At 43.4% G+C, this 27,858-nt stretch overlaps 1 protein-coding gene across 3 annotated transcripts; it reads right to left on the reverse strand.

Annotated features, from left to right (window-relative positions):
* On the reverse strand, positions 1 to 26,449 carry LOC109876913 (dual specificity mitogen-activated protein kinase kinase 6). 3 transcript variants are annotated; one of them, XR_004206791.1, is made up of 13 exons: positions 25,977 to 26,449; positions 13,572 to 13,641; positions 12,951 to 12,999; positions 12,074 to 12,187; positions 10,808 to 10,927; positions 9,142 to 9,258; positions 8,620 to 8,671; positions 8,247 to 8,374; positions 6,096 to 6,173; positions 5,672 to 5,811; positions 3,861 to 3,906; positions 848 to 3,548; positions 1 to 388 (listed from the first exon to the last, which is right to left on the reverse strand). XR_004206791.1 is itself a non-coding variant. In XM_031813777.1 (12 exons), the coding sequence occupies exons 1-12, from the start codon at positions 25,993 to 25,995 to the stop codon at positions 3,471 to 3,473; spliced, it is 1,011 nt and encodes a 336-aa protein (XP_031669637.1). In that variant the 5' UTR covers positions 25,996 to 26,449; the 3' UTR covers positions 1 to 3,470. The 3 variants fall into 3 exon arrangements, 1 of the variants encoding a protein (XP_031669637.1); XR_004206790.1 differs by having other exon boundaries at positions 724 to 3,548; XM_031813777.1 differs by having other exon boundaries at positions 1 to 3,548.
* Between the last annotated feature and the right edge of the window lie 1,409 nt (positions 26,450 to 27,858).

Below are 27,858 nucleotides of genomic sequence, written 5' to 3' on the forward strand. Positions count from 1 at the left end.
TTTTATTTAAGAATAAAGCCTTTATTTTGTCTTCCCACAGTTCAAGTTTGTCAGAACCACCCAATGACTTGGTGGCATGTAGAGTGAATGAAAGAGGTAGACCATCAGTTCCATCCACCCAGTCATCAGCCTGTACAGTTCCATCCACCCAGTCATCAGCCTGTACAGTTCCATCCACCCAATCATCAGCCTGTACAGTTCCATCCACCCAATCATCAGCCTGTACAGTTCCATCCACCCAGTCATCACCCTGTACAGATCCATCCACCCAGTCATCACCCTGTACAGTTCCATCCACCCAGTCATCACCCTGTACAGTTCCATCCACCCAGTCATCACCCTGTACAGTTCCATCCACCCAGTCATCACCCTGTACAGTTCCATCCACCTAGTCAGCCTGTACAGTTCCATCCACCCAGTCATCAGCCTGTACAGTTCCATCCACCCAGTCATCAGCCTGTACAGTTCCATCCACCCAGTCATCAGCCTGTACAGTTCCATCCACCCAGTCATCAGCCTGTACAGTTCCATCCACCCAGTCATCAGCCTGTACAGTTCCATCCACCCAGTCATCAGCCTGTACAGTTCCATCCACCCAGTCATCAGCCTGTACAGTTCCATCCACCCAGTCATCAGCCTGTACAGATCCATCCACTCAGTCATCAGCCTGTACAGTTCCATCCACCCACCCAGTCATCAGCCTGTACAGTTCCATCCACCCACCCAGTCATCAGCCTGTACAGTTCCATCCACCCACCCAGTCATCACCCTGTACAGTTCCATCCACCCAGTCATCACCCTGTACAGTTTCATCCACCCAGTCATCACCCTGTACAGTTCCATCCACCCTGTACAGTTCCAGCGAGCCTGTAGTTCTATCCACACTGTATTACTCCATCTTCTCAACACATAAGGAATCAGTGTGTTGTGAGGAGCCTCTGTACTATGTGGAATAGTCCCACTCCACTTCTAGATCCTTAAGCTTCACAAACTACAAAGTGACCCATAAAGAACTAACAGTCAGTCGGATAGCCATGAACACATTGTGAATGGGCCCATCAAGCTAGGTTCGAATGTGTGTTGTTCACTGCTCTAGTCTGCTTCACGGAACTAAAAAGTGGAAGGGAACTATTCCGAGGACGACAGTGGTCCACTTCTAAGATGGCCGACAAGAAGAAGAAGAAGGTCAAATCACAGCAGCTCTTTATTTGCTTTCCCTTCTTTACTCACATATTATAAATACTCCTCATCCACCAACGTTGATAAGAAGCCCACTACAATGTACGTCAGAGAGGCTGAGAGAAGACCGGGTAGGCTTACCAGTTACAGACCAGGGCTGCGTCTGAAATGGCACCCGGTTCCCTAGAAAGAAGAGACAGGAAATAGGGCATCCTTTTGGGCGCACCCTAAAAACACTAAGGGCAAGTGCCATCACCACCACTGGCGGTCACATGGCAGGATTCTCATAGTCCTGATGGAAGACCTGAGGGCCACTGCATAGCAGAGTCCAGAGGGTTGAGTTCCAGATCAACCCAGAGCCTCCCTACTCCCCAGGGCACTTCTAGAAAGTATAGAGTGGAAACGGTAACCAATATGGTGATTACTTCACCTTGTTATAGTGCTCATACCTCCAAATCGGTCTCAGACCTAGATGATTGTCTAGGGATTGGGGGGGGGGGGGGGGGGGTCGATTTGGGATTCAAGCCTAGATGGCAGGTATCCATTCACAGCCTAGCATGATCTCACACATAAGTAGTCTTCCACCATAATGGGTTGCGTTCATTGGGGCATGCAATGGGAAGCGTTTAACATTTTGCAACGTGGAACCGAACATTAACATTTCTTATTGGGACCAAGTCCAGGTAGTTCCTCACGGTTTGTGTTCTTCCGTTTGGTGCCTAATGAACACAACCCAGCGCTGAAGAGAGGTACAACATGGTGGGGAAATAAACATGGCCGCCTCCACTGACTTAAAGCAGGGCATTGAAACCTGAGAGGTGGCTGCAGCAGATCGATTAAACAGACAATTACAGGAGGAGTCAGCAGGCTGCGATTGCCTCTCTCACACACCGACTGCATTAAAACCAACGAGAACACATCAATCAGCCGCGTAGCACACGACTACACGTCCTCTCTGCCGCCACGTGGCCAACGTTACATTTAAAAAGAGAAAAAAGTTGTCCAAAATAGTATTTACATCTTCAACACACATAAATGATGTTCCCTGACATACTGTCCGTGTAAGGCATGAGGCTTCGTAGACCTCTCTGTGCTTCAGGGACGAAACACCATACTGACACGCTCCTGTCCGCCACTCGGGAAAAGGAAATCGAGAAAAATGTAAAATGTAAAAGTTACAATGGGTCAAACAGCAGCCCCCAACCACATCCAGGAAACCAAGTGATAAAAGTCACAATGAATAATGGAAATACAACTTTTAAACAGCTCGGAGGGACTGGAAGATAAATACAGCAGTCTGGATAGTTACATTATCATCCCCCACAATTACAAGTCCATGTACTATATGAGAATACACTGTTCACATACTCTTTACAGCACGCTTGGTGACAGAGCAGATGGTTAGGGAGGGGCGGGGCAGAGGGGCATATACAGGTGGTTAGGAAGGGGCGGGGCAGAGGGGCGTATACAGATGGTTAGGAAGGGGCGGGGCAGAGGGGAATATACAGATGGGTGAGGGGGTTGTATATAGGGTCAGCATTGCATTCCCATGCCAATGCCATTCCAATTCCTTTTGTACAGGGCCCCCCAGTCATGCTTTCACCTTTGAACTTCCCTCTACAAAAGAAACTTACTGAGTCTGACCCCTCCAGAGCCTCCCAAAACCCTGCCCGACGACAGCAGCTGCCGTCCCATTACTGACCAATCACCAGAAGGCGAGACGAGAATGTAGGTCACCTCTTCCCCTCATGATACCATTCAGAAAGAGTAAAGACACACCCTTAAATTCATATTTGATGAAAATATACAGTATTACAAACTGTATCAGGAAAAACAAAAACGCATAAATGAAAAATATATATCTTTTCAATTCATTATACAGAGACGTACACATTTCACCGAATTCTTTTTGGCTTTCTGTGTAATTCAGAGTGATGGACATACACTATGTGTAAAGAGATTTTCTTCCTGCTGACAGACACTGTCCAATCAGAAAACTGGTACAGTGAGGAGTTTGAATCAGTTCAGTTTGTAGGAGTAGAGGGAGGGAAAGGTTTGTTGGACCCGTGGGTGAGTTGACCATCTCCAGTTTGGGTGGACACCATCAACATCTTGAGTTCATATTACAAGCGCTTTCCCACGTGGCCTCTGTGAGCTGTCGTCAGTCTTTGGGGAAAGAAAGTTGGAGTTGTGTGGCAGATCAATTCCAGTGAGCTTTCTGAAAGGCCTTGGATTGGTGGGTGGGTGGAGAAGTCCCGCCTACCTCCTACCCTGATGGGTGGAGGGGCCTGTCAGTCTGCCAGGATGATCTTGACAAAGCTGGCTACGTCCGTCTCTTTGGAGTCATGCAGGGTGAAAAAGGGGTGTTGCTGTAAAAAAATATATATATGAGAAAACACCATGAGTCAACAACTCCTAAAATAAAACAGGAGGCCAACAGGAAGTACACATTTACACACAAGATTTAAATACAAGAATACATCATCATCATGGTTGGACTAAACACTTGGGTAAGCCTGTCCTCTTGTGGACACATAACAAAGAGGAAACAGAGACAGGAAGTGAGCTTTTACAAAGATACTGTGAATGAAGAGAGAAAAACAACACCTACAATCCAACAACATGACACGTATTCACCAGTCACTGATTTAAACCAATGCTGATGAGGATCTAAAACCAACCATTAGTTCTGTGTAGGCGGGTCTCTCGTTGGGTTTCTTTCTTAAGCTGCAGAGAGAAAACAAAACATACCTCAATACTGGACACTTCTTAAAATATACCTTTAGTAAGAGCCCCCAACACATCGAAGCCTGTTTGAGGACAACATTCTGATATCTGGGATTTTTGGGAAAGTTTTCCCAGATATCTCAGTTAGGAGATTCCCAGAATCAGAAAGGAATCAGCAGGAAATCCAGAATCCTCCAACCTGGGAAAGTTGCCGTAATTGTGCAACTCTAAGTACACCAAAACACATTTCCACCAGATAAGCTACAGCATGACATTTATAGAATGGGCCAAGGCGGGACTAGGCCTGGACAACTGGGTCGTCCACAAAAAATGTAGGTGGATTCATTTCCAGGTTGTCTTTTTCCCCCAGGTTGCATTCACACTGGGCAGATAAACAGATCTGATCATGTCTGGAGAAGGTTTAAATGCTTTCATTTAACCAGGAAGTCCCACAATCAGTCTCACCAACCACATATGTTGTAGCAGTCCGAGATGCACAGGCTGAAGGGGACCCAGGCCTGGACCCACAGGGAGGGGACAGCAGGACAGTGCCCAGGCCTGGACCCACAGGGAGGGGACAGCAGGACAGTGCCCAGGCCTGGACCCACAGGGAGGGGACAGCAGGACAGTACCCAGGCCTGTACCCACAGGGAGGGGACAGCAGGGCAGTGCCACCTGGTGGTGTTTGGTTCAACTGCCTCATCAGTAAGGCCAGACAGGCAGCATCCCAAATAACACCCTATTCCCTATACAGTGCCCTACTTTTGACCAGGACTCTAAACCCTACTCCTATAGGTCCTGGTCAAAGGTAGTGCACTAAATAGTAGGGATGGGCGGTTTACCTTTTTTTTTTTTTTACTGTTCGAGTTACTCGCAGGATTTTTTTCAGAGAACTCAGAATGGAGAATATATCTATTTTTTGTTACTTTTAGAACACACAGACAAATATGTGTGCGTATATCTATTCAGTCAATAAAACAATTGCCATTTAAGATTCATTTCTTGAAACCATAATATCAACTGGTTTTATTATATGGTGAAACAGAATCTTCTAAAAGGCAATAACCTCAGCAGGGGCGCTTGCATGTAGAACTCTATGGCTTTGCAATGGCATAGCCTGGTTTTGTTCATTTCCTGAGCACTCACAGTCAAGACACCTATTTTAGAGCAAAAAACATGATCTGATATAACAAGAAAACACAACAGATTCTTTTTCCAAATGAAAAAAAGGGTTGCCAGTGTGAAGTGATGTGCATCAGGAACTGTTATTCTCAAACGGGGCTCGGTTTGGAACGGGGCTCGGTTTGGAACGGGGCTCGGTTTGGAACGGGGCTCGGTTTGGAACGGGGCTCGGTTTGGAACGGGGCTCGGTTTGGAACGTTGAAATTTGTTCAGGGTTACAAACCAAAATCTGTCTTTTCAATATAGGCCTACAGATGTTCCATTTAGTTTATTCTGCCTGTTCTTTGGAATTTTCTAAATGGATTAACAACGTTGAACACTGCTCACACTGATGAATTACAGCCACAACATCAGTTTGGTTTAGTATGTTTAGGCTTAATAATTCTTATGAAAATACACTAGTCTTTTTCAAACTAATGTTTCTGTATATTTTCGGCGTGGAAACATTCCACCAAATAGTTTTACAGTATTTGGGGAGAAAAAAGGTGACCCCTGGTTAAAATAATGAGTTCTGATTTCCTTCCTTACTAAACAGAAGATGGTTCCATTTGGAATGCAGACAGGGAGAGAGAGATGGGCTCACCACTGGGAGCTGAAGTCCACAAACTCAGGGGAGAAGCGGTCCGAGGGCAGCTGTGGAGAGGGCTCATCCACTACCTGCTTCAGTTGCTGGAAGGGTGTACCCCACGAGTCATAGGGGAACTTCAGAATGGCCAGCTCAATCTGGGGCAGAGGACCAGACAGAGGTTTGTTATCCCACAGAGGGAGGCAGTCAGGAGCTCATCTTTCAACTATGGAGACTGGTATTTACCATCGCAAAGACGGTAAAGCATCACTCAGACCAGGGTTGTATTCATTAGGACACACCGTTACAAACTAATGGTGCAACAGAAAACAATAACATAAATGCAGGTAGCCCCTCTCCGTTTCAGTCCCGTTTTCTTGTTTGGTGCCTAATGAACATGACCCTGCTGTTGAAAGAATTGCCGATCATGTCTGTGACTCACCATTGTGATTCCTAGACTCCAGATGTCTGACTTGACGCTGTATCCTTTCTGGTTGAGGTCGGGGTTTATCCGTTCCGGCTGAAACCGAGGGAATGAAAACACTATCAACACCATTACACCAACACCATCACATAGGATAAGAAAACCACTGTAACATATAACAACGACATCAACACAACAAGCACCAGTCCTATTTCATTCAGGCAGTGCGCTCCCAACCACAACTAGACCAGGGTCGTGTTAAGTATGTGTTGTGTTAGACGTTTTCCATGCGATGCCTACTGAACGTGGCCCAGACGGTGTCAGAGGCACCTCTCCTCTTCTCCCCAGTCCTCCTCACTATCGCTGTTCAACTGCCTCTTCAACACTCTCCTTGTCTTTCTGTTTAGTTTCCTTCTGGCATCAATGGTTTCTTTCATCAGGATTATTCAGAAATTAAAACAAAATGCATCATATCTGCACAGAGGTGATCGTCACGTTTAGTATCTCAGGAACCACATCAATATGATGTAGCAATCTCCTGAGAGGCACAGCTTGACCACAAAAAAGAACCTGGAATCTGGCCAACCAATGCCTGAAGAAGCTTGGCTGCAACCAGGGTCGTGTTCAGTCGGCACAAAATGGAAACGTAGGAGGTACCACGTTAACTCGTCCGATATGGAAGTTTCATTTGATTTCTTACGTGTCAAACTTCTCTAAAACAGGGTTTCCTTTAGGAAAATGTGGCGCGGTACATTTGACCGGCAGCATTTTATGGGTGTGTAATCTGATTAGGGAGTCCACCCACTAAAATCACTTTTAGATGATGGTTATTCATTTTAACAGAACATGCCACTCCAGGATGCAACGGTGTGCGTCCTTATAACCAAATTCTGATAAGCAATTTGAAGATGTTAGAATGACTGTCACGTGTCCTTCTCCTCAGCCAACATCAGCAACATCATTCACCTATGTCAAACTAGTACCCCCCATAGCAGAAAAGTTGACCTATTCTATTGGTAGGCTTCTGGGACAGTTGTGGGGCGAAGGATTCCAAATTCATACAACCAGTAGGCCTAGGCAACATTAAAAGAAAATAACGAGGCTGATGCAACAGAGCAGAACGTTAATTTAAAATGTCAATAAACCATTATTTCTTCACATTATTAGCACAACAATGAGCACAAGGCAGTAGGTTATACGCAGATGTTTATTCCATAATGCAATTAGCATGAAAACACGGTTGTCAAAAATCACACACAATTTAGAAAGAGGGGAGAACTAATGATGCAACAACTAGCACGGGTTGCTAACATGACTAGGATTGTGCCTTTGGCTTCTACACCTGCATTGCTTGCTGTTTGGGGTTTTAGGCTGGGTTTCTGTACAGCACTGAGATATCAGCTGATGTACGAAGGGCTATATAAATACATTTGATTTGAATTTGGCTACTGGACAATGAAAGAAAGTTGAATATGCTACTGGTTTCAGTGGCATATGGAAGTCTAAAATAATTGCCGCCACGTTTCTCTGGTGGGATTTTACTTTGAAGGAAAGACACGTCTCCTAACATGAAGTAAAACATTCAGGTTTCAAACAATTACATGTAAGTATGTTTTCAAAATGTTACTGCCTCCAGCTCATTACAAAGTGGTGTGTGACGCACTGAAGCCTACACATACCGTTGCATATATAAATGGGAAACACAATTTACCACAAGTGGACTCCAATCAAGTTGTAGAAACCTCTCAAGGATGATCAATGGAAACAGGATGCACCTGAGCTCAATATCGAGTCTCATAGCAAAGGGCCTGGAAGCTTATGCAATTAAGGTATTTCTATTTGCAAATATTTCTGCAAAAACTTGTTTTCGATTTGTCATTATAAAAATAAATGAATTGAATCCATTTTTAAATCAGGTCTGAATACTGTACTGAATGCACTGTAAGCATGACCGGTCAAATGCTTCTCCGTCGACTGGTATTTCCATCAATGAATAGGCTAAAACGCATTATTCTGCAATAGGAGATTTTATTTTGTCCCTCGGCAGCTACATTTTTTTGGTATTTTCATTTAAAAAAAATTAAAAGCCGTCTATTACCGGCTAACAGAAACCCTGTTGCCTACTGAACATGGCCGAGAAGGTGTCAGAGCGCACCCATTCCTACTCACCGCCATGTAGGGCTTGCAGCCGGCGTCCAATGTCTTGGCCACAGAGTCCACCAGGTGACCGCTGATGCCGAAGTCACACATCTTCACCTGGCCCTGTATGTTGATCAGCACGTTGGACGGTTTCACATCTGCACAAAGTTAGAAAAAGTGGTTTTTAATCATCAGGAATAGTTTAGTCCCTCCAGGCGTGGCGGAGAGCAAATAATAAGGCAGAATAATAATACAAATCAAATGAACCATTTCAACATGAGTAAAGGAGGTGATCGAGTGATGAGTAACCGTGCCCAAGACATGAAGACTTGTGTTAGCTTGGGGAGCTGTGTTTGCCTTGGCTTTAGCTCGGCAGGCTAACAAAACCGTATCCTTCATTTACCTCGGTGTATCACTGACAGTTTGTTATGCAGATGCTCCAAAGCCTTGACGATCTGGAGAGAGAGAAGCAGTTACACACACTGCATTGTAATGACATCACTCCAGATAACCTGAGGGAACTGTGTGTCTGTTCCTTATACAGCATCACAACAAGCTGCTGTGGACACTTCTTAAAGATGACAATATAAATCATATCAATAGGAAAGTGTACTTCAGCATTATGCATGTTTTTCTGTTCTGTTCTCTCTCTCTGGCATCAGTGGTTTCTTTCATCAGGATTATTCAGAAATTAAAACAAAATACATCATCTGCACAGAGGTCAGTGTGACATTATACTGTAGCTATAAGCATTATTCAGTAACCCTGCAGGGTTGTGCTCATTAGGCACCAAACATAATAAAAAAACTAAAACAGGGAGGGACTACCTGGACCAATAAGAAACTCATTTGTTTTCCATTGCAAATCATTTTTACAATGATCTCCATTGCGTGTCCTGATGAACACGACCCAGGTGTCCACTCACCGCTACAGTGATCTTCCCCAGGATGTCTTCGGGGATGGTCATGCCTTTATCGATCACCTGCTTGTAGAACTTATCCAGAGACGTGTCCATCAGCTCCATGCAGATCCACACATCACCCTGGCAACGCAGAGACAACACCTATTACTGTACAACTACCTCTTTAAAATACTCAGCCTGTTTGTTTTCTCTCTCTGGCATCAGTGGTTTCTTTCATCGGGATTATTCAGAAATTAAAACAAAATATATCATCTGCACAGAGGTCACAGTGTGACACACACAAAAACACACAAAGAAAAACAAATAAGTCCTTCCATGACTAATACAGAGGAGACTACTTTTTTATTTTTTTGAATTTTACCCCCCTTTTTCGTGGTATCCAATTGTTGTAGTAGCTACTATCTTGTCTCATCGCTACAACTCCCATACGGGCTCGGGAGAGACGAAGGTTGAAAGTCAAGCATCCTCCAATACACAACCAAGCCGCACTGCTTCTTAACACAGCGTGCACAGCCGCACCAATGCGCCGGAGGAAACACCGTGCACCTGGCCACCTTGGTTAGCGCACACTGCGCCCAACCCGCCACAGGAGTCGCTGGTGCGCGATGAGACAAGGACACCCCTACCGGCCAAGCCCTCCCTAACCCGGGCGACGCTAGGCCAATTGTGCGTCGCCCCACGGACCTCCCGACAGAGCCTGGGCGCGAACCCAGGGACTCTTGATGGCACAGCTGGCGCTGCAGTACAGCGCCCTTAACCACTGCGCCACCCGGGAGGCCAGAGGAGACTACTTTTAATCGTAGTTTGAAAACCCAACTGAATTGAAAATGTATTTGAGGGAAGAAAGAAGTGGCCAAGTGAAAGCCAGCCTAGCCACAGGCTTCCACCATAATGTCGTTTTCACAGGTCAGTTTTTTCCATTTATGTTTTGAGGTTGGACTTTTAGCACGTATAGTACTTTAGTGGTGTCATCTCGTTAGTCTGCACGTGTTACACCTGTGCTGGTTCCAATCTCGACACCTTCAGAACCCCTCCTAAAACCCACCCATTTCCTTTTGGTTGTTCTCAGTGACTCTTAGTTCCCCTTTCGGTTTGAGTGACAACTTTTGGTTTTCTTGCTGGGGAAAGTAACAACCTGTTAAGTCTTTTCCAACCATGACTTTCAACCTTCGTCTCTCCCGAGCCTGTACGGGAGTTGTAGCGATGAGACAAGATAGTAGCTACTACAACAATTGGATACCACGAAATTGGGGAGAAAAAGGGGTAAAATTCAAAAAAATTATAATAAAATGAAGTCCAGATAACTCCATCTTAATTTGACGGTGTGGCTGTTTACACAAGTAAGCCAATTCAGAAATGTGGCCAATAATTGGTATTTTGAACAATCAGAACTTTTGCCAATAAATGGGCAAAATACAATAATTGGGCTGCCTGTGTAAACCCAGTTTGTGCTACAGATGTGGTGCTGAGTGACAGTGTCCAGGCAAACCCAGGCTGTGCTACAGATGTGGTACTGAGTGACAGTGTCCAGGCAAACCCAGGCTGTGCTACAGATGTGGTGCTGAGTGACAGTGTCCAGGCAAACCCAGGCTGTGCTACAGATGTGGTGCTGAGTGACAGTGTCCAGGGAAACCCAGGCTGTGCTACAGATGTGGTGCTGAGAGCTGACCTCTCTGAAGAGAGCGCCGTAGAAGGTGACCGTGAAGAAGCAGTCCACGGTCCTCATGGAGATGTCCAGGTCCATCAGCAGTCTCTTCTGCTCCAGGGTGTTCACTGTGGCCCGGATCCTCTGGGGGGGGGGGGGGGGGGGGGGAGACAGTCACAGAAATACAATCACTAGAAGGAACAAAGCCCTTTGGCTCAGACCACGGCAATTTGAATGGAAGACTCACAGGAACACTAACTATCTCTTCCATAATGTATCTATTTTATTTTTGTGTATAAATTACATATAGTTCAGGGGCATTCTTGTTAAAGATTATGACTTCCCGGTGAAAATAAACTTTAAATTTGGTATGACATCTGCATACGACACCATAACCTCATCTATTACTGTTAAACTACCTGTTTTTTCTCTCTGGCATCAGTGGTTTCTTTCATCAGGATTATTCAGAAATTAAAACAAAATACATCATCTGCACAGAGGTCATTCATTGTCCCGTTTGGCTTGACAATAAAAACATATTTAACCTTTATTTACCTAGGCAAGTCAGTTAAGAACAAATTCTTATTTACAATGATGGCCTACCCCAGCCAAACCCTAACCTGGACAAAGCTGGGCCAATTGTGCGCCGCCCTATGGGAGTCCCAATCCCGGCCGGTTGTGATAAAGCCTGGAATCGAACCAGGGTCTGTAGTGACGCCTCTAGCACTGAAATGCAGTGCCTTAGACCACTGTGCCACTCAGGAGCCCAAAATGACCATAGGAGTTGTCAAAACAGCACAGGTCTGTGTTGGTCAGGTGTTGATGTTGAGATAGAGCTGTGTGGCTCGTCTTTAAAAAGTGACACGCACACTTATCTAATCAACATCTCAGATATGTAAATAGAAAATGTCTGTTTTGACTTTTGAAAACATCTAATAAATATCTCTGATAAAGTGCCGTCGGAAAGATCTCAGATCCGTAGACTTTTGACACATTTTGTTACGTTACAGCCTTATTCTAAAATGGATTCAGTAATTCATAAATAATAAATAAATGAAATACCTTATTCACATCAAGGGGACTGAATACTTTCCGAATTAAATGTACAGAAATCTAAAATGTCTGTTTCAGTAGAAGGCAAGATTTTGAAACATTCAGATACACATATGCTATGTAGAACAAACACGCCTCTGACATAAGGAATCGTGTTGTCTCTATTCATGGCATTTCTATCTGCAACGTTCCATAACATTGGCTCATTAAACATGCACCCTGCAACACTCCACCCACCTTGACAGCCATGATTAGCCCACTGGGCACATGTCTCATCTTGTCCACCACGCCATACGCTCCTCTACCCAGCTCCCCAATCTGCTCCAAGTCATCTGCCTTCATAACAAAGTTCTGGCCAGAGGGAGAAACACAGTGGAGAGAGACAGAGGTCTATCAGCCAATCACATCACGTTCAACCAATACATGCAAAAGAGAAAACCCCAGAGTCATGTTCATTAGGCCCCATCGGAAAACAAAAATATATATTTCTTATTGGACCCAGTGGTGTAGTTTTGGATTTCTGAGTCAGGTAATGACATCACCATTTTGACACCAAAACCATATACTTATCGTTGACTACAATACAACTCTTCAACACTCTCCCTGTCTTTCTGTTTAGTTTCTCTCTGGCATCAGTGGTTTCTTTCATCAGGATTATTCAGAAATTAAAACAAATACATCATCTGCACAGAGGTGATCGTCACGAGATGCACAGCGTGAGAAAAGTCTCAGTCACATCAAAGTCCACCAGTAAAGGCATTAGAGAAAACGCTACGGTCGTGTTCATTAGGACATGCAGTAGAAAACATTTTCAAAAAGCTTAGCAACGAAAAACAAAAGTAAGTGCTTCTTATAGGACCAGTCCAGGGGTGTAAACATTAGTCCAAAGTTACAAAACATGAGTTTCTATTAGACAAATTCAGGTCGGTCCCCATTCCGGTTAAGAAACGTTTTCCAACAGAATCGGTGTAATGAATACACCCCAAGCAGCCCCTCCCTGTTTCAGTCTGTTTTCGTCCGTTTGGTGTCTAATGAACATGACCCAATTAAAACCACAACAGGTGATAGAAAGTGAAGTACTACAGCCTGAGCACAACGTTCCTCCCTTCCCTACCTTTTCTCCAATGGTAACACAGGCTTTGGAATCCAGATCTCGAGGGGGGCTGAGGAGAGAGGATAGGTAGTGGGATTAAAACCATGCATTCATTTAAAGATGTGACATCGATATCAAACTTAACACAAACAACTAATGCTCTTTCTTATTGAACATCCCACTGTATGACTGTACTTTGACAAGATGCTTTGTGAAACCTGGCTGGTATAATTTAGGGTGTGAAAGAGGAGGTTCAGGTAATGACATCTTCATATGAAACCATAACCTCATCCTGTATTACTGTACAGCCTCTTCAGCACACTCTCCCTGTTTCTTTTGTTAGCTTCTCTCTGGCATCAGTGGTTTTCCTCGTCACCATTATTCAGAAATTAAAACACACACATCATCTGCACTGAGGTCCTCGTCACGTTTGTGACAAACACACAGCAGTGGCTAATTTCCAGGGCATCTTTTTTGGAGTCGTGCTGCACAGATGATGAGCTCTCACAATATCTGGAGAAGTGTTTAGCCCACCATCTCAGAAACCACGTTAATTTGATGTAGCAATCTTCTGAGATGCAGTGCGACCACGAAAAAGACACCCTGGAATCCGGCCAACCAATGACAGAGAAGAAGCCTTACGCTGCGGCTGCAGGTGGGGGCTGATCAAAGACTTCTTTGGAGAGCTTGAGGCCTGGGTTCTTCTTCTTTCCTATGAGGAGAGGAAAGATCAGCCTAGTTCTTTAACAAAACTTATCTATACCATGACCTGTCCATTTTTACTTTCAATAAACCAGGACAGAGAAAACCCCAGTTGAACCATGTGTTGTGAGAATGCTTGGTTCTGTTTTTGGTGTGGACTTCCGACTTGTACTGTAACGTGTTAGTGACTCTACAGCTCCATTTGTTATCTACCCAGAGATTGCTCAACAATAGAAAACAGGTGAACGACTCGCCCATAAATCGGAACGATGACACAGAGAGCGAGAAAGCAGAAACAGACTACCTCACTCATTAACCCTCTGTTTTGTCGAACCCTATTGTCATACAAGCAGCAATTTAACCGCCTTGGTTTGTCCCAACCAAAGTCTCAACCATAATCAGAGGAATACTCACTGAACAGTGACTCATGTTAGCTCCTGCAGTAAGTCTGCTTCTGCCTACACAATGGAGACCAGAGACCTCTCCCTGTGTGAAATGCACACTACAGTGCATTCATAAACACTGTTCACAAGCAACAAGTGGGGGCTTCTCATTCAGGCCAGGGCAATGGGGCCATGCTGGTGTAAAACAACAACCCCAACTGAAGGAATGTGGGATTCAGACGAGGACTGTGCCTCTATAGTCTAAACATGGACCCTTTTCTCCTCTCCTGATCGGCACAACATTGGATGAGTGGGAGTGATGCAGCTGTTCAGGGAAGCTAGAAATCATTATACACAGGCAGTTAGAAAAGCCAAGGCTAGCTTTTTCAAGCAGAAATTTGCTTCCTGCAACACTAACTCAAAAAAGTTCTGGGACACTGTAAAGTCCATGGAGAATAAGAACACCTCCTCCCAGCTGCCCACTGCACTGAAGATAGGAAACACTGTCACCACTGATAAATCCACCATAATTGAGAATTTCAATAAGCATTTTTCTACGGCTGGCCATGCTTTCCACCTGGCTACTCCTACCCCGGACAACAGCACTGCACCCCCAACAGCAACTCGCCCAAGCCTTCCCCATTTCTCCTTCTCCCAAATCCATTCAGCTGATGTTCTGAAAGAGCTGCAAAATCTGGACCCCTACAAATCAGCCGGGCTAGACAATCTGGACCCTTTCTTCCTAAAATTATCTGCCGAAATTGTTGCCACCCCTATTACTAGCCTGTTCAACCTCTCTTTCGTGTCGTCTGAGATTCCCAAAGATTGGAAAGCAGCTGCGGTCATCCCCCTCTTCAAAGGGGGGGACACTCTTGACCCAAACTGCTACAGACCTATATCTATCCTACCGTGCCTTTCTAAGGTCTTCGAAAGCCAAGTCAACAAACAGATTACCGACCATTTCGAATCTCACCATACCTTCTCTGCTATGCAATCCGGTTTCAGAGCTGGTCATGGGTGCACCTCAGCCACGCTCAAGGTCCTAAACGATATCTTAACCGCCATCGATAAGAAACATTACTGTGCAGCCGTATTCATTGATCTGGCCAAGGCTTTCGACTCTGTCAATCACCATATCCTCATCGGCAGACTCGACAGCCTTGGTTTCTCAAATGATTGCCTCGCCTGGTTCACCAACTACTTCTCTGATAGAGTTCAGTGTGTCAAATCGGAGGGTCTGCTGTCCGGACCTCTGGCAGTCTCTATGGGGGTGCCACAGGGTTCAATTCTTGGACCGACTCTCTTCTCTGTATACATCAATGAGGTCGCTCTTGCTGCTGGTGAGTCCCTGATCCACCTCTACGCAGACGACACCATTCTGTATACTTCCGGCCCTTCTTTGGACACTGTGTTAACAACCCTCCAGGCAAGCTTCAATGCCATACAACTCTCCTTCCGTGGCCTCCAATTGCTCTTAAATACAAGTAAAACTAAATGCATGCTCTTCAACCGATCGCTACCTGCACCTACCCGCCTGTCCAACATCACTACTCTGGACGGCTCTGACTTAGAATACGTGGACAACTACAAATACTTAGGTGTCTGGTTAGACTGTAAACTCTCCTTCCAGACCCATATCAAACATCTCCAATCCAAAGTTAAATCTAGAATTGGCTTCCTATTTCGCAACAAAGCATCCTTCACTCATGCTGCCAAACATACCCTTGTAAAACTGACCATCCTACCAATCCTCGACTTTGGCGATGTCATTTACAAAATAGCCTCCAAAACCCTACTCAACAAATTGGATGCAGTCTATCACAGTGCAATCCGTTTTATCACCAAAGCCCCATATACTACCCACCATTGCGACCTGTACGCTCTCGTTGGCTGGCCCTCGCTTCATACTCGTCGCCAAACCCACTGGCTCCATGTCATCTACAAGACCCTGCTAGGTAAAGTCCCCCCTTATCTCAGCTCGCTGGTCACCATAGCATCTCCCACCTGTAGCACACGCTCCAGCAGGTATATCTCTCTAGTCACCCCCAAAACCAATTCTTTCTTTGGCCGCCTCTCCTTCCAGTTCTCTGCTGCCAATGACTGGAACGAACTACAAAAATCTCTGAAACTGGAAACACTTATCTCCCTCACTAGCTTTAAGCACCAACTGTCAGAGCAGCTCACAGATTACTGCACCTGTACATAGCCCACCTATAATTTAGCCCAAACAACTACCTCTTTCCCAACTGTATTTAATTTTTATTTATTTATTTATTTTGCTCCTTTGCACCCCATAATTTTTTTATTTCTACTTTGCACATTCTTCCATTGCAAAACTACCATTCCAGTATTTTACTTGCTATATTGTATTTACTTTGCCATCATGGCCTTTTTTGCCTTTACCTCCCTTCTCACCTCACATTGTATATAGACTTGTTTATACTGCATTATTGACTGTATGTTTGTTTTTACTCCATGTGTAACTCTGTGTCGTTTTATCTGTCGAACTGCTTTGCTTTATCTTGGCCAGGTCGCAATTGTAAATGAGAACTTGTTCTCAACTAGTCTACCTGGTTAAATAAAGGTTAAATAAAAATAAATAAAAAGAAAGATATTTAGGATCTGCTCTCATCCGGGGCCCGAGGCAGGTTGATTTCTGCCAGCTATTGGCAGGTACATTTGCAGAGGTCCTGTTAAATGCAGAATTCTGTGTTTTCACACAGACAAAAAAATAAAACGCAAAAGAAAAATCATGCTGCGTTTTGTAAAATGCTGGTTTAAATGCTTTTTTTGTGCCTAGACTAATTTTGTGCTTCAGTTGCACTTCACACAGATGAGAATACATGAAACAGGCATTCTATCTGCAGACAGCACTCTGAACTGACTCTCTGTTTTACTTTTCTCTGGTAAAATGCACGATTAGCTTCCAGCAAAACATCCGGAAATGTAGCTAGCGACATTCTTTCTATGATAAACACTAGAAATTTGATGGCCATGTATCGTTTTTGCTAAAATTATAATAATAAACACATAAATATATATATAGCTAGCTTTTTCATTGTAAGCTCATTTACTTGTGTGGCTGAATGCCAAATAGAGTTGCACTTCTATTATCATCTGATGAATTAAGCTATTTCCTGCCGAATGTGTTGCACTAATGTATTTTCTGTGAAGGTAAACTATATTTTTATGCCCCTGATCACTACTGAAGCAAAATAATATATATATACAGTGGGGCAGCCCCAAAATATCACTTCTTTAGAGGAGATCTGCATGGAGGAATGGGCCAAAATACCAGCAACAGTGTGTGAAAACCTTGTGAAGACTTACAGAACACGTTTGACCTCTGTCATTTCCAACAAAGGGTATATAACAAAGTATTGAGATAAGTATTTGGTCAATAACAAAAGTTTATTTTCCACCATAATTTGCAAATAAATTCATTAAAAATCCTACAATGTGATTTTCTGGATTTTTTTTTCTCATTTTGTCTGTCATAGTTGAAGTGTACCTATGATGAAAATTACAGGCCTCTCATCTTTTTAAGTGGGAGAACTTGCACAATTGGTGGCTGACTAAATACTTTTTTGCCCCACTGAGTGTGAGTGTGTGTGTGTGTGTGTGTGTGTGTGTGTGTGTGTATGTATATATATATATATATATATATATAGACTTCAAAATAAAATGCAGGTGTAATGGTTTAAAAAAGGCAGATTTGATGGTCTGCGTTTTGAAGATGCCCCTGTATGAACTCTAAAGCGACCCCATGCATGTCTTCTACACCAGCCACCTTGGCAGGTAGCCAATTACAGGCTCTGCTCCATGTTGGTAGATCTGTGTTGGAAAGAACTTTAGGAAATGACAACACTTGAGACTATTGAGATGCATCCTGGTACGTTTCCTGAACAACAACTGTCATTGACCTGGACATGATGATCTTCCCTCTAACCCAGACAGGCCATTAGGCAAAGAAGTACCACATAACCAAAAGTATGTGGACACCTGCTCGCTCCAAAATCATGTGCATTAATATGGAGTTGGTCCACCCTTTGCTGCTATAACAGTCGCCACAATTTTGGGAAGGCTTTGTTACCAAAGCCCCTTATACCACCCACCACTGCGACCTGTATGCTCTAGTCGGCTGGCCCTCGCTACATATTCGTCGCCAGACCCACTGGCTCCAGGTCATCTATAAGTCGATGCTAGGTAAAGCTCTGCCGTATCTCAGCTCACTGGTTACGATAACAACACCCACCCATAGCACGCACTCCAGCAAGTACATCTCACTGGACATTCCCAAAGCCAACACCTACTTTGGCCGCCTTTCCTTCCAGTTCTCTGCTGCCAATGACTGGAACTAATTGCAAAAAATAAAGAATAAAAAAAATATCTGAAGCAGCAGACATATTTCCCTCACTAACGTTAAACATCAGCTATCTGATCGCTGCATCTGTACATAGCCCATCTGTAAATAGCCCACCTAATCTACCTACCTCATCCCCATATTGTTTTTATTTACTTTTCAGCTCTTTTGCAGATCAGTATTTCTACTTGTACATCATCATCTGCTCATCTATCACTCCAGTGTTAATTTGCTAAATTGTAATTACTTTGCTACTATGTCCTATTTATTGCCTTACCTCCTCATGCCATTTGCACACACTGTATATAGACTATATTGGGTTATTTGACTGTATGCTTGTTTATTCCACGTGTAACTCTGTTGTTTGTGTCATACTGCTTTGCTTTATCTTGGCCAGGTCACACAGTTGTAAATGAGAACTTGTTCTCAACTAGCCTACCTGGTTAAATGTGGGGCGGCAGGGTAGCCTAGTGGTTAGAGCGTTGGACTAGATTCGGATGGCCGTTTTATGTGTGGATTAATTGTCGGAGTAGAGGACCTTGTGCATTTCTGGTAAAGTAACTCAATGTTTATATCCCAGGACAAATTAGCTAGCAACAGCAAGCTAGCTAAATAGGACAAACTGGCTAGCTTTTCGACCTGTCCCCAAATTAATGTCATTGGTTCAGAGTTTGTTTTGATATTTTAACCTGTGTGTTGTGATCGCGTTTGGTGTGGGGGGACAAAATAAATGTATGCACGATAGCACGCGCAGCCGGTTTGGGTTCCGTGTAAGGCCATTTTACTGCCAACTTTTGTCTATGGAGATTGCATGGCTGTGTGCTCAATCTTATACACCTGTCACATTGGGTGTGGCTGAAAGAGCCAGATCCACTCATTTGAAGGGTTTCCACATACCTTCGTATATAGTGTACATTGGCTCAGAAGTAACCAGACACTTAAACACCACTTGCTGTTTAAAGCTTCCAATGGCTCCCTGTACCACTAACAACTGGGGAAAAGGCTGCAGAGAGCATCAGAGACACCATTCATAAACGCAAGGCAGTGCACCGTTATGCAATGTTTCAAGTGAAGCATTTAGGTTGGGTGTGCTGTGTTGGCCGGGTGATACAGTGCAGCCTAACCGTGGGTGGATTCTCTGCAGTACATACACAGGAGGCTAAATGTTAGCAAATAACCTACATATCCGGAGGAAAGCAAGTTCGTATAGACTGGACTGGTAGCATCTCGTGCTCTCCTCAGATGAGCCACTGCAGACATCCAGCTTCCCAGTAAGGGGAGATTCATCGACTTCCCAGTGAAACACAGCGAGGGGAGATTCATCGACTTCCCAGTGAGGGGAGATTCATCGACTTCCCAGTGAGGGGAGATTCATCGACTTCCCAGTGAGGGGAGATTCATCGACTTCCCAGTGAGGGGAGATTCATCGACTTCCCAGTGAGGGGAGATTCATCGACTTCCCAGTGAGGGGAGATTCATCGACTTGTGCTATGCTCACATGCACCCAGCAGAGTAAAAATAGATGTTCATTTCCTCCGTTGAGCTAAAAAAAGAGCATTCAAAACCTTCTTAAAATGACCTAGAACAACAGTATAAAAACAGCCTTTGTCCCAACTGAAGTAGCATGGCAAGAAATGGCCTTTTTCACCTTCATTCACTTTCTCCAAAATATCACTATCTTTTTAAACCAGCCATAGAAAGCTGGTTGCAAATTTGGTTTAATATTTGTTCAGTGTTTTCTGGTGGATTAAACAAATATTGTTAAACTCAACAACAAAAAAATAAAGTTTTTGAAAAATATGTTTAAAAATTGTTTAATATTTGTAAATTATACAAATAGGACGGGTGGAATTGTTAACAAAAATATGGAAATGTCTGCTGTATTCAAAATTACAACCAACTGACTGCAGCATCACTGCAAAAATGGAGGCGGCAAGTGGAGGAGGTAAGGATTCACAAAACGACGCCGGATTCAAAAATGTTCAAATTAAAATTATACAAAATTTTTGCAACCAATACAACTGTTATATATACACACATACACAGTACCAGTCAAAAGTTGACACCTATACATTCCACACTTTATTTTCAATATTTTCTACATTGTAGAATAATAATGAAAACATCAAAACTATGAAATAACACATATGGAATCAAATAGTAACAAGAACAAAAAGTGTTAAATATCCAATATATTTAGATTTGTTTGAGATTCTTCAAAGTAGTCTCCCTTTGCGCACACTTGGCATTCTGTCAACCAGCTTCATGAGGTAGTCACCTGGAATTAATTTCAACACACAGGTGTGCCTTGATAAAAGTGAATGTGGTATTGCTTTCGTTCTTTATGCGTTTGAGCCAATCAGATGTGCTGCGACAAGGTAGGTGTGGTACACAGAAGATGGTATTTTACCAACTAGGGCTAAGTCCATACTATGACAAGAACAGGTCAAATAAGCAAAGAGAAACAACAGTCCATCATTACTTTAAGACATGAAGGTCAGTCAATCCAGAACATTTGAAGAACTTCTAAAGTTTCTTCAAGTGCAGTCGTAAAAACCAAGCGCTATGATGAAGCTGGCTCTCATGAGGACAGGAAAGGAAGACCCAGAGTTACCTCTGCTGCAGAGGATAAGTTCATTAGAGTTAAACTGCACCTCAGATTGTAGCCCAAATAAATGCTTCACAGAGATCAAGTAACAGACACATCTCAACATCAACTGTTCAGAGACTGCGTGAATCAGGCCTTCATGGTCGAATTGCTGCAAAGACACCACTACTAAAGGACACCAACAAGAAGAGACTTGCTTGGGCCAAGAAACACGAGCAATGGACAGACCAGTGGAAACCAAATTTGAGATCTTTGGTTCCAACCGTCATGTCCTTGTGAGATGATCTCCGCATGTGTGGTTCCCACCGTGAAGCATGGAGGAGGTATGATAGTGTCATCAGCAAAGCACTGTCTGTGATTTATTTAGAGTTCAAGGCACACTTAACCAGCATGGCTACCACAACATTCTGCAGCGATATACCATCTCATCTGGTTTGCACTTAGTGGGACAATCATTTGTTTTTCAACAGGACAATGACCCAACACACCTCCAGGCTGTTTTTGTATTTATTTTTATTTCACCTTTATTTAACCAGGTAGGCTAGTTGAGAACAAGTTCTCATTTACAACTGTGACCTGGCCAAGATAAAGCAAAGCAGTGTGACACAAACAACACCAGAGTTACACATGGAAAAAAAAAACATACAGTCAATAATACAATAGAGAAAGTCTATATACAGTGTGTGAAAATGAGGTAGGATAAGGGGGGGTGACGCAATAAATAGGCCAGAGTGGCGAAATTGTTACAGTATGGCAAATTAAACACTGGGGTGATAGATGTGCAGAAGATGAGTGTGCAACCAGCGGTACTGGGGTGCAAAGGAGCAAAATAAATAACAGTATGGGGATGAGGTAGTTGTATGGGCTATTTACAGATTGGCTATGTACAGGTACAGTGATCTGAGAGCTGCTCTGACAGCTGGTGCTTAAAGTTAGTGAGGGAGAAAAGAGTCTCCAGCTTCAGTGATTTTTGCAGTTCGTTCCAGTCATTGGCAGCAGAGAACTGGAAAGAAAGGCGGCCTAAGGAGGAATTGGCTTTGGGGGTGACCAGTGAAATATACCTGCTGGAGCGCGTGCTGCGGGTGGGTGGTGACCAGTGAGCCGAGATAAGGCGGAGCTTTACCTAGCAACAACTTATAAATTACCTGGAGCCAATGGGTTTGGCGACGTATATGAAGTGAGGGCCAGCCAACGAGAGTATACAGGTCACAGTGGTGGGTAGTATATGGGGCGTTGGTGACAAAACGGATGGCACTGTGATAGTGGTTTGCTGATGTCAAGGGTGTGAACAGAGTGCCCCATGAAGCCGGTGGGGTTATGGTATGGGCAGGCATAAGCTACAGACGACACACAATTGCATTTTATCGATGCCAATTTGAATGTACAATACCGTGGTGAGATCCTGAGTCCCATTGTGAGGCCCATTTTTAAAAGGTATCTGTATTCCCAGTCATGTGAAATCCAAATGCAATTCAATTGACTGATTTCCTCACTGTAATTCAGTAAACTCAATGAAATTGTTGTTAATATATTATTTTTTATAAAAAAATATATATGGGGGATTGGAAATGATGCAGACAATTACATTGTTAGAAGCCACAATCTGCAATATTAAAGCTGATCCACAGCGCAACATTGTTTTAAGCATGGCAAGAAACTATTTAGTTTGGCTAAATACTGCCCGTAGCTCGTAATGCATAGCTAAACTGCAAGGCAGAAACGGATCTTACGTGGCACTCTATTTCAGCTGAACTCCCTGACATACAGTATACCTTGAGCGTCTGAGGTCACATATTTGACTAGTTGACAGCTAGGCCCACATCAGGCCTCATATCAATGAAGGAGCTATTAAAAATCCTACAACTCTAAGCATTTCAGGCATGGGACTATGCAGTATCCAACACTTTCTTTGTGGGAATGTCTGACGTCGACGAAACCAAGTTGGAAGTTCTCATGTTACAAATGGTAGCCCATATGGACGATGCTTACTGTGTTAACTTCCTCAGGGTTTGGGGGGGGGGGGGGGGGGGGGCAGGTGTATCCAGGCAAGAGAGGATGACTCCCAACCAAACAAGACATCCTTTCTGAATAGCTGTCACGTGATCCTTTGGGAAGCATGATGTCATTGGGCATAGCTCTCCTCCAGCTTTCTGAACCCCTGGTACATCCACCTGAACCCTAAACCCAGCCAAATAAGCTTACTGCACGATAACCCTTTGGTTATAGACAGTGGGCTTACACTCCACTATGCGAGTTGCTTTGCTATCAGCATCGTGTCAATGTGACATTCTACCTGCTACACAGATCGTTTTGTAAAGCGTTGTAAAATAACCAGTGGTGTGTGTAGTCAAGGCCATATGTAACCAAAATCAACTTGATTTTTCATTCAATTCACAAGATGGAATGAATGTGCGCGTCAGCCATCGATTCTTGAGTTTGGACGCCACCATCAGACACGACACAACTCGAGCAATAGAGCAGGTTTCCAAGGAAACGTCCCCTCAACGGCCTGAACCATGCACAACAAGAGCCTATAGGCGGTAAACTGAAATAATTGATGCTGACTAATCTAGCTACAGCCGTAGCTGTGGTGTGTGTCTCATGTTACAGGTGATTCACTACCTTCTAGAGGAAAATAACCCCACCCGGCTTTAGTCACAAACAGGTGCACTGGTTTGAAGACTCCTGCACAAGGTATGCCATGTCTTCTGTGTAAAGATGAATACTCAGAATTCTTGGGCAGCCCATTGGATGACGGCGTGAATAGCTGGGTCACGAGCCACCATCAACCCGCTTAAACCGGCAACGACGAAGCTACCAAGTAACAGGTTATTTTTCACCCTGGACAAGCAGCAGTGCTCTCTCACTGTCAGAGTTTCTGTGCATGTGCACGGGTTCACGTCCACACTCCTACAACGTGGTAGGTACGGGACCCAAACAGCAGAGACGTTTAGCCTTGTGCTTCACCGTTCTTAGTGGTTGTTGAAATCGGACCAGATATTGCTGCGTGAAACTCATTTCCATCTCAAATGACTCAAGCAAACAGCAAAGCTATCTTAAAGAGAAAAAACATGAATAAAACAACACAATGCCTCTCCCCTGTCTGACCCAAATAACTCTGGGGCATAGGTACATGCACTGATGTGTGGGTAACTCAGTAATGTGTGTAACTGTCAGTAGGACCTTTTTAGGGTTGTATTGTTATTTAAGATGTGTAGTTCAGTCGTTGAGCTGTTCTTGTCTATTGACGTTCTGGGATTATGTCATGGTTTTTTGTGGACCCCAGGAAGAGTAGCTGCTGCTTTAGCAACAGCTAATGGGGATACGAATAAAATACAAATTAGTTTACCTCTAAACTACAACGCACTTTCAATGGAGATAAACCATCCCAGGATGGGACTGGCTGCCAGTCAGAAGGCACACCGGTCAGACCGTGTTAACCCACTGTGCTAAAGCCTAGCACTGTCTGTAAATCAGTCTGCTAAATTACTAAAAGGTCAATGTAAAACAAAAACGGGGTGCTTGAAAATGTGTCACATTGCAGCTGACATTTCTTGTATGGGCAGGGTAAACACCATTGTAGAAGAGTGCATTATTTGTTGTAAAACCTCCTTAAGCAACAGCAACTTGAAGTGAACAAACAAACATTGCAAAGCACTTAAGCCAACTCCACCCAATACCTTAAACAAAGTGAAACGGGCTACAGCGGTCAAGAAAAGTCCAGACAACGGAAAACCCAGGGCTCATCCTACACTTTTACTATAAGCAAACAGGCTGCTGCTGCTCCCGAAAGAAAGGTGAGCACCAATAACGTCAGCATAGCACAACAGTGTAGCAGCTGTACAACCACAGGTTGCAGAAGTCGCTGGAAGTACAAGTCAACACATGCATTCAGGTAGTTAGGCTATAGAGGGGCTGCCTGCGATAGCATAATAGTCAGTGAGCAGGCCTCTCACAATCCTGGTGGTAATGCCAGTTAGGATTGTGTAGATCAGCACTTCCCAAATTGGTGCTGGGGACTTCAAGGGGTGCACGTTTTGTTGTTTGCCCTAGCACTACACAGCTGATTCAAATAATGAATGCTTGATAATCAGTTGATATTTTGAATCAGCTGTGTAACGGTTAGTGTTCAGGCAAAAACCAAAATGTGTACCCCGTGGGATCCCCAGGACAGAGTTTTGGAAACGATGGTGTAGCATAATATCACATCATCCACAACATAATGTGTGACGTAGGAGGGCCTTGATTTATTTTCCACCAGGTGTTTTTATTCAGCATTGCTTGTTGCTAGCTAACTACACATCACTTAGTGTCAGAGGGAGACCAACTGTATGATAGATCAGGCATTTGTAGAAAATATGCGAGACAAATAAGTGAACAACTATTGCAAGAATGCGTGAGAGACGACGCACACTGTAATATTAGACCAAGTAACGCTGTCGGAAAAATACATGACTCATGTTTTCCCATCAAAACGACAAGTCGCGAGGCATGGCATGCGTGCTCCCAATGAAATAACGCACGAGATATAGCTAACGTTACATCGATACCGGTGTGGCTAGCTACGCACTTTTCGTTTGGTCGAATAGACAATGCTATATGTAACGTTAGCTACCTTCCTACCGAGCTAACGAACAAGCAACAGTTGCAACTTACAGCCCCAAGTAGCCTAACTTAACGTTATCGCGTGTTCACAAACAATTGTTACATTTCCAGGAATTGACAGGAAACAACCAACCAACCACAGGGAATCCGCATACATTTTTACAGAGAAAGGCAATTAGGCACCACATTACAACTTGTACTGTAGCTAGCTGGAGTTAGCTAGCAACTTTGTACAAGGACAGACCCTAACGTTAAGCCGGAAACGAACTGATATTTTAAAAAACGTCTAATGCAATGACGCAATACATAACCCTGATTTCCAGCAATGCATCTTTGTCGGAAATTCAGTCTTGTTGCACGATTAACATTATTGTTAAAATTCTTACCTCCTTTAGAAAGAGACATTTCCCCCTTTGCTTTGATGAGGGGGAGGGGAAGCACAAAGACTTTTTTACTCCCTCCCTCCCTGCATCTACCCCGCTCAGAAGCTGCGGCTTGTCCTGCAACTACGATGCAAGTCTGTTTCAATCTTCATGCATGTTGCGTTAGTTTGTTTCCGTGTCGCAGGGCTTCTAGTTTTTAAAAAAAAGTTATAAACCGAAAGCACATATGATTCCGGCGAATTTAACTCGATAACGTTACATTACCAAACTACACTTTTTAGACAGCGAAGAAGTGGTCGTATTAGTTTTTCATAGCCCGGTGCTCCTGATGTGTGGAGATTTTTATTCAGGACCAATGGAATGGTCTAAAATGAGTCAACTCTGTTCATCCGGGGCACCGGGCTATGCAAAACGAACTCGATCAATCTGACATCTGAAAGCTCGAGCGTCAAATGCGTTATGACGTTTTTCCTCCCTGTGTTGTACATAGTTGTGGGATATGTAGTCTCTGCTGTCATTGCCAACAAGCGTGGACATGTCCAAGACCCGTCCATGGTCACAACAATCATGATTGAAAAACATATATATACATTCTAAGAATGCCATTGTACAATTTGTGGTTTTCAATGGCTTCAAAGCATGTTGATTTCAGGGAGATATCCCCATACACACATCTCTGAAACTGGAAACACTTATCTCTCTCACTAGCTTGAAGCACCAGCTGTCAGAGCAGCTCACAGATTACTGCACCTGTACATAGCCCATCTATAATTTAGCCCAAACAACTACCTCTTTACCTACTGTATTTAGTTTATTTATTTTGCTCCTTTTGCACCCCATTATTTTTATTTCTACTTTGCACATTCTTCCACTGCAGATCTACCATTCCAGTGTTTTACTTGCTATATTGTATTTACTTTGCCACCATGGCCTTTTTTTGCCTTTACCTCCCTTATCTCACCTCATTTGCTCACATCGTATATAGACTTGTTTCTACTGTATTATTGACTGTATGTTTGTTTTACTCCATGTGTAACTCTGTGTCGTTGTATGTGTCGAACTGCTTTGCTTTATCTTGGCCAGGTCGCAATTGTAAATGAGAACTTGTTCTCAACCTGGCTACCTGGTTAAATAAAGGTGAAATAAATCAATACAAGGCATGTGAAATTCATTTTGATAGGCCTACCTGGTTAAATAAAGGTGAAATAAATCAATACAAGGCATGTGAAATTCATTTTGATAGGCCTACCTGGTTAAATAAAGGTGAAATAAATCAATACAAGGCATGTGAAATTCATTTTGATAGGCCTACCTGGTTAAATAAAGGTGAAATAAATCAATACAAGGCATGTGAAATTCATTTTGATAGGCCTACCTGGTTAAATAAAGGTGAAATAAATCAATACAAGGCATGTGAAATTCATTTTGATAGGCCTACCTGGTTAAATAAAGGTGAAATAAATAAATACAAGGCATGTGAAATTCATTTTGATAGGCCTACCTGGTTAAATAAAGGTGAAATAAATCAATACAAGGCATGTGAAATTCATTTTGATAGGCCTACCTGGTTAAATAAAGGTGAAATAAATCAATACAAGGCATGTGAAATTCATTTTGATAGGCCTACCTGGTTAAATAAAGGTGAAATAAATCAATACAAGGCATGTGAAATTCATTTTGATAGGCCTACCTGGTTAAATAAAGGTGAAATAAATCAATACAAGGCATGTGAAATTCATTTTGATAGGCCTACCTTATTTGTTTTTAATTAAAGCTTAATTTATACCATACCTACAAACAGCTATGAAAAATGTCAATGCTGTTTTGTTGAGTAGCAAAAACACAAACACGTCTGCAGCCCCACGATTATAAATGTGATGCCAGT

The sequence above is a fragment of the Oncorhynchus kisutch genome, unplaced genomic scaffold (genome assembly GCF_002021735.2).
Source record: "Oncorhynchus kisutch isolate 150728-3 unplaced genomic scaffold, Okis_V2 Okis06b-Okis10b_hom, whole genome shotgun sequence".
In the NCBI taxonomy this organism is placed as follows: domain Eukaryota; kingdom Metazoa; phylum Chordata; class Actinopteri; order Salmoniformes; family Salmonidae; genus Oncorhynchus; species Oncorhynchus kisutch.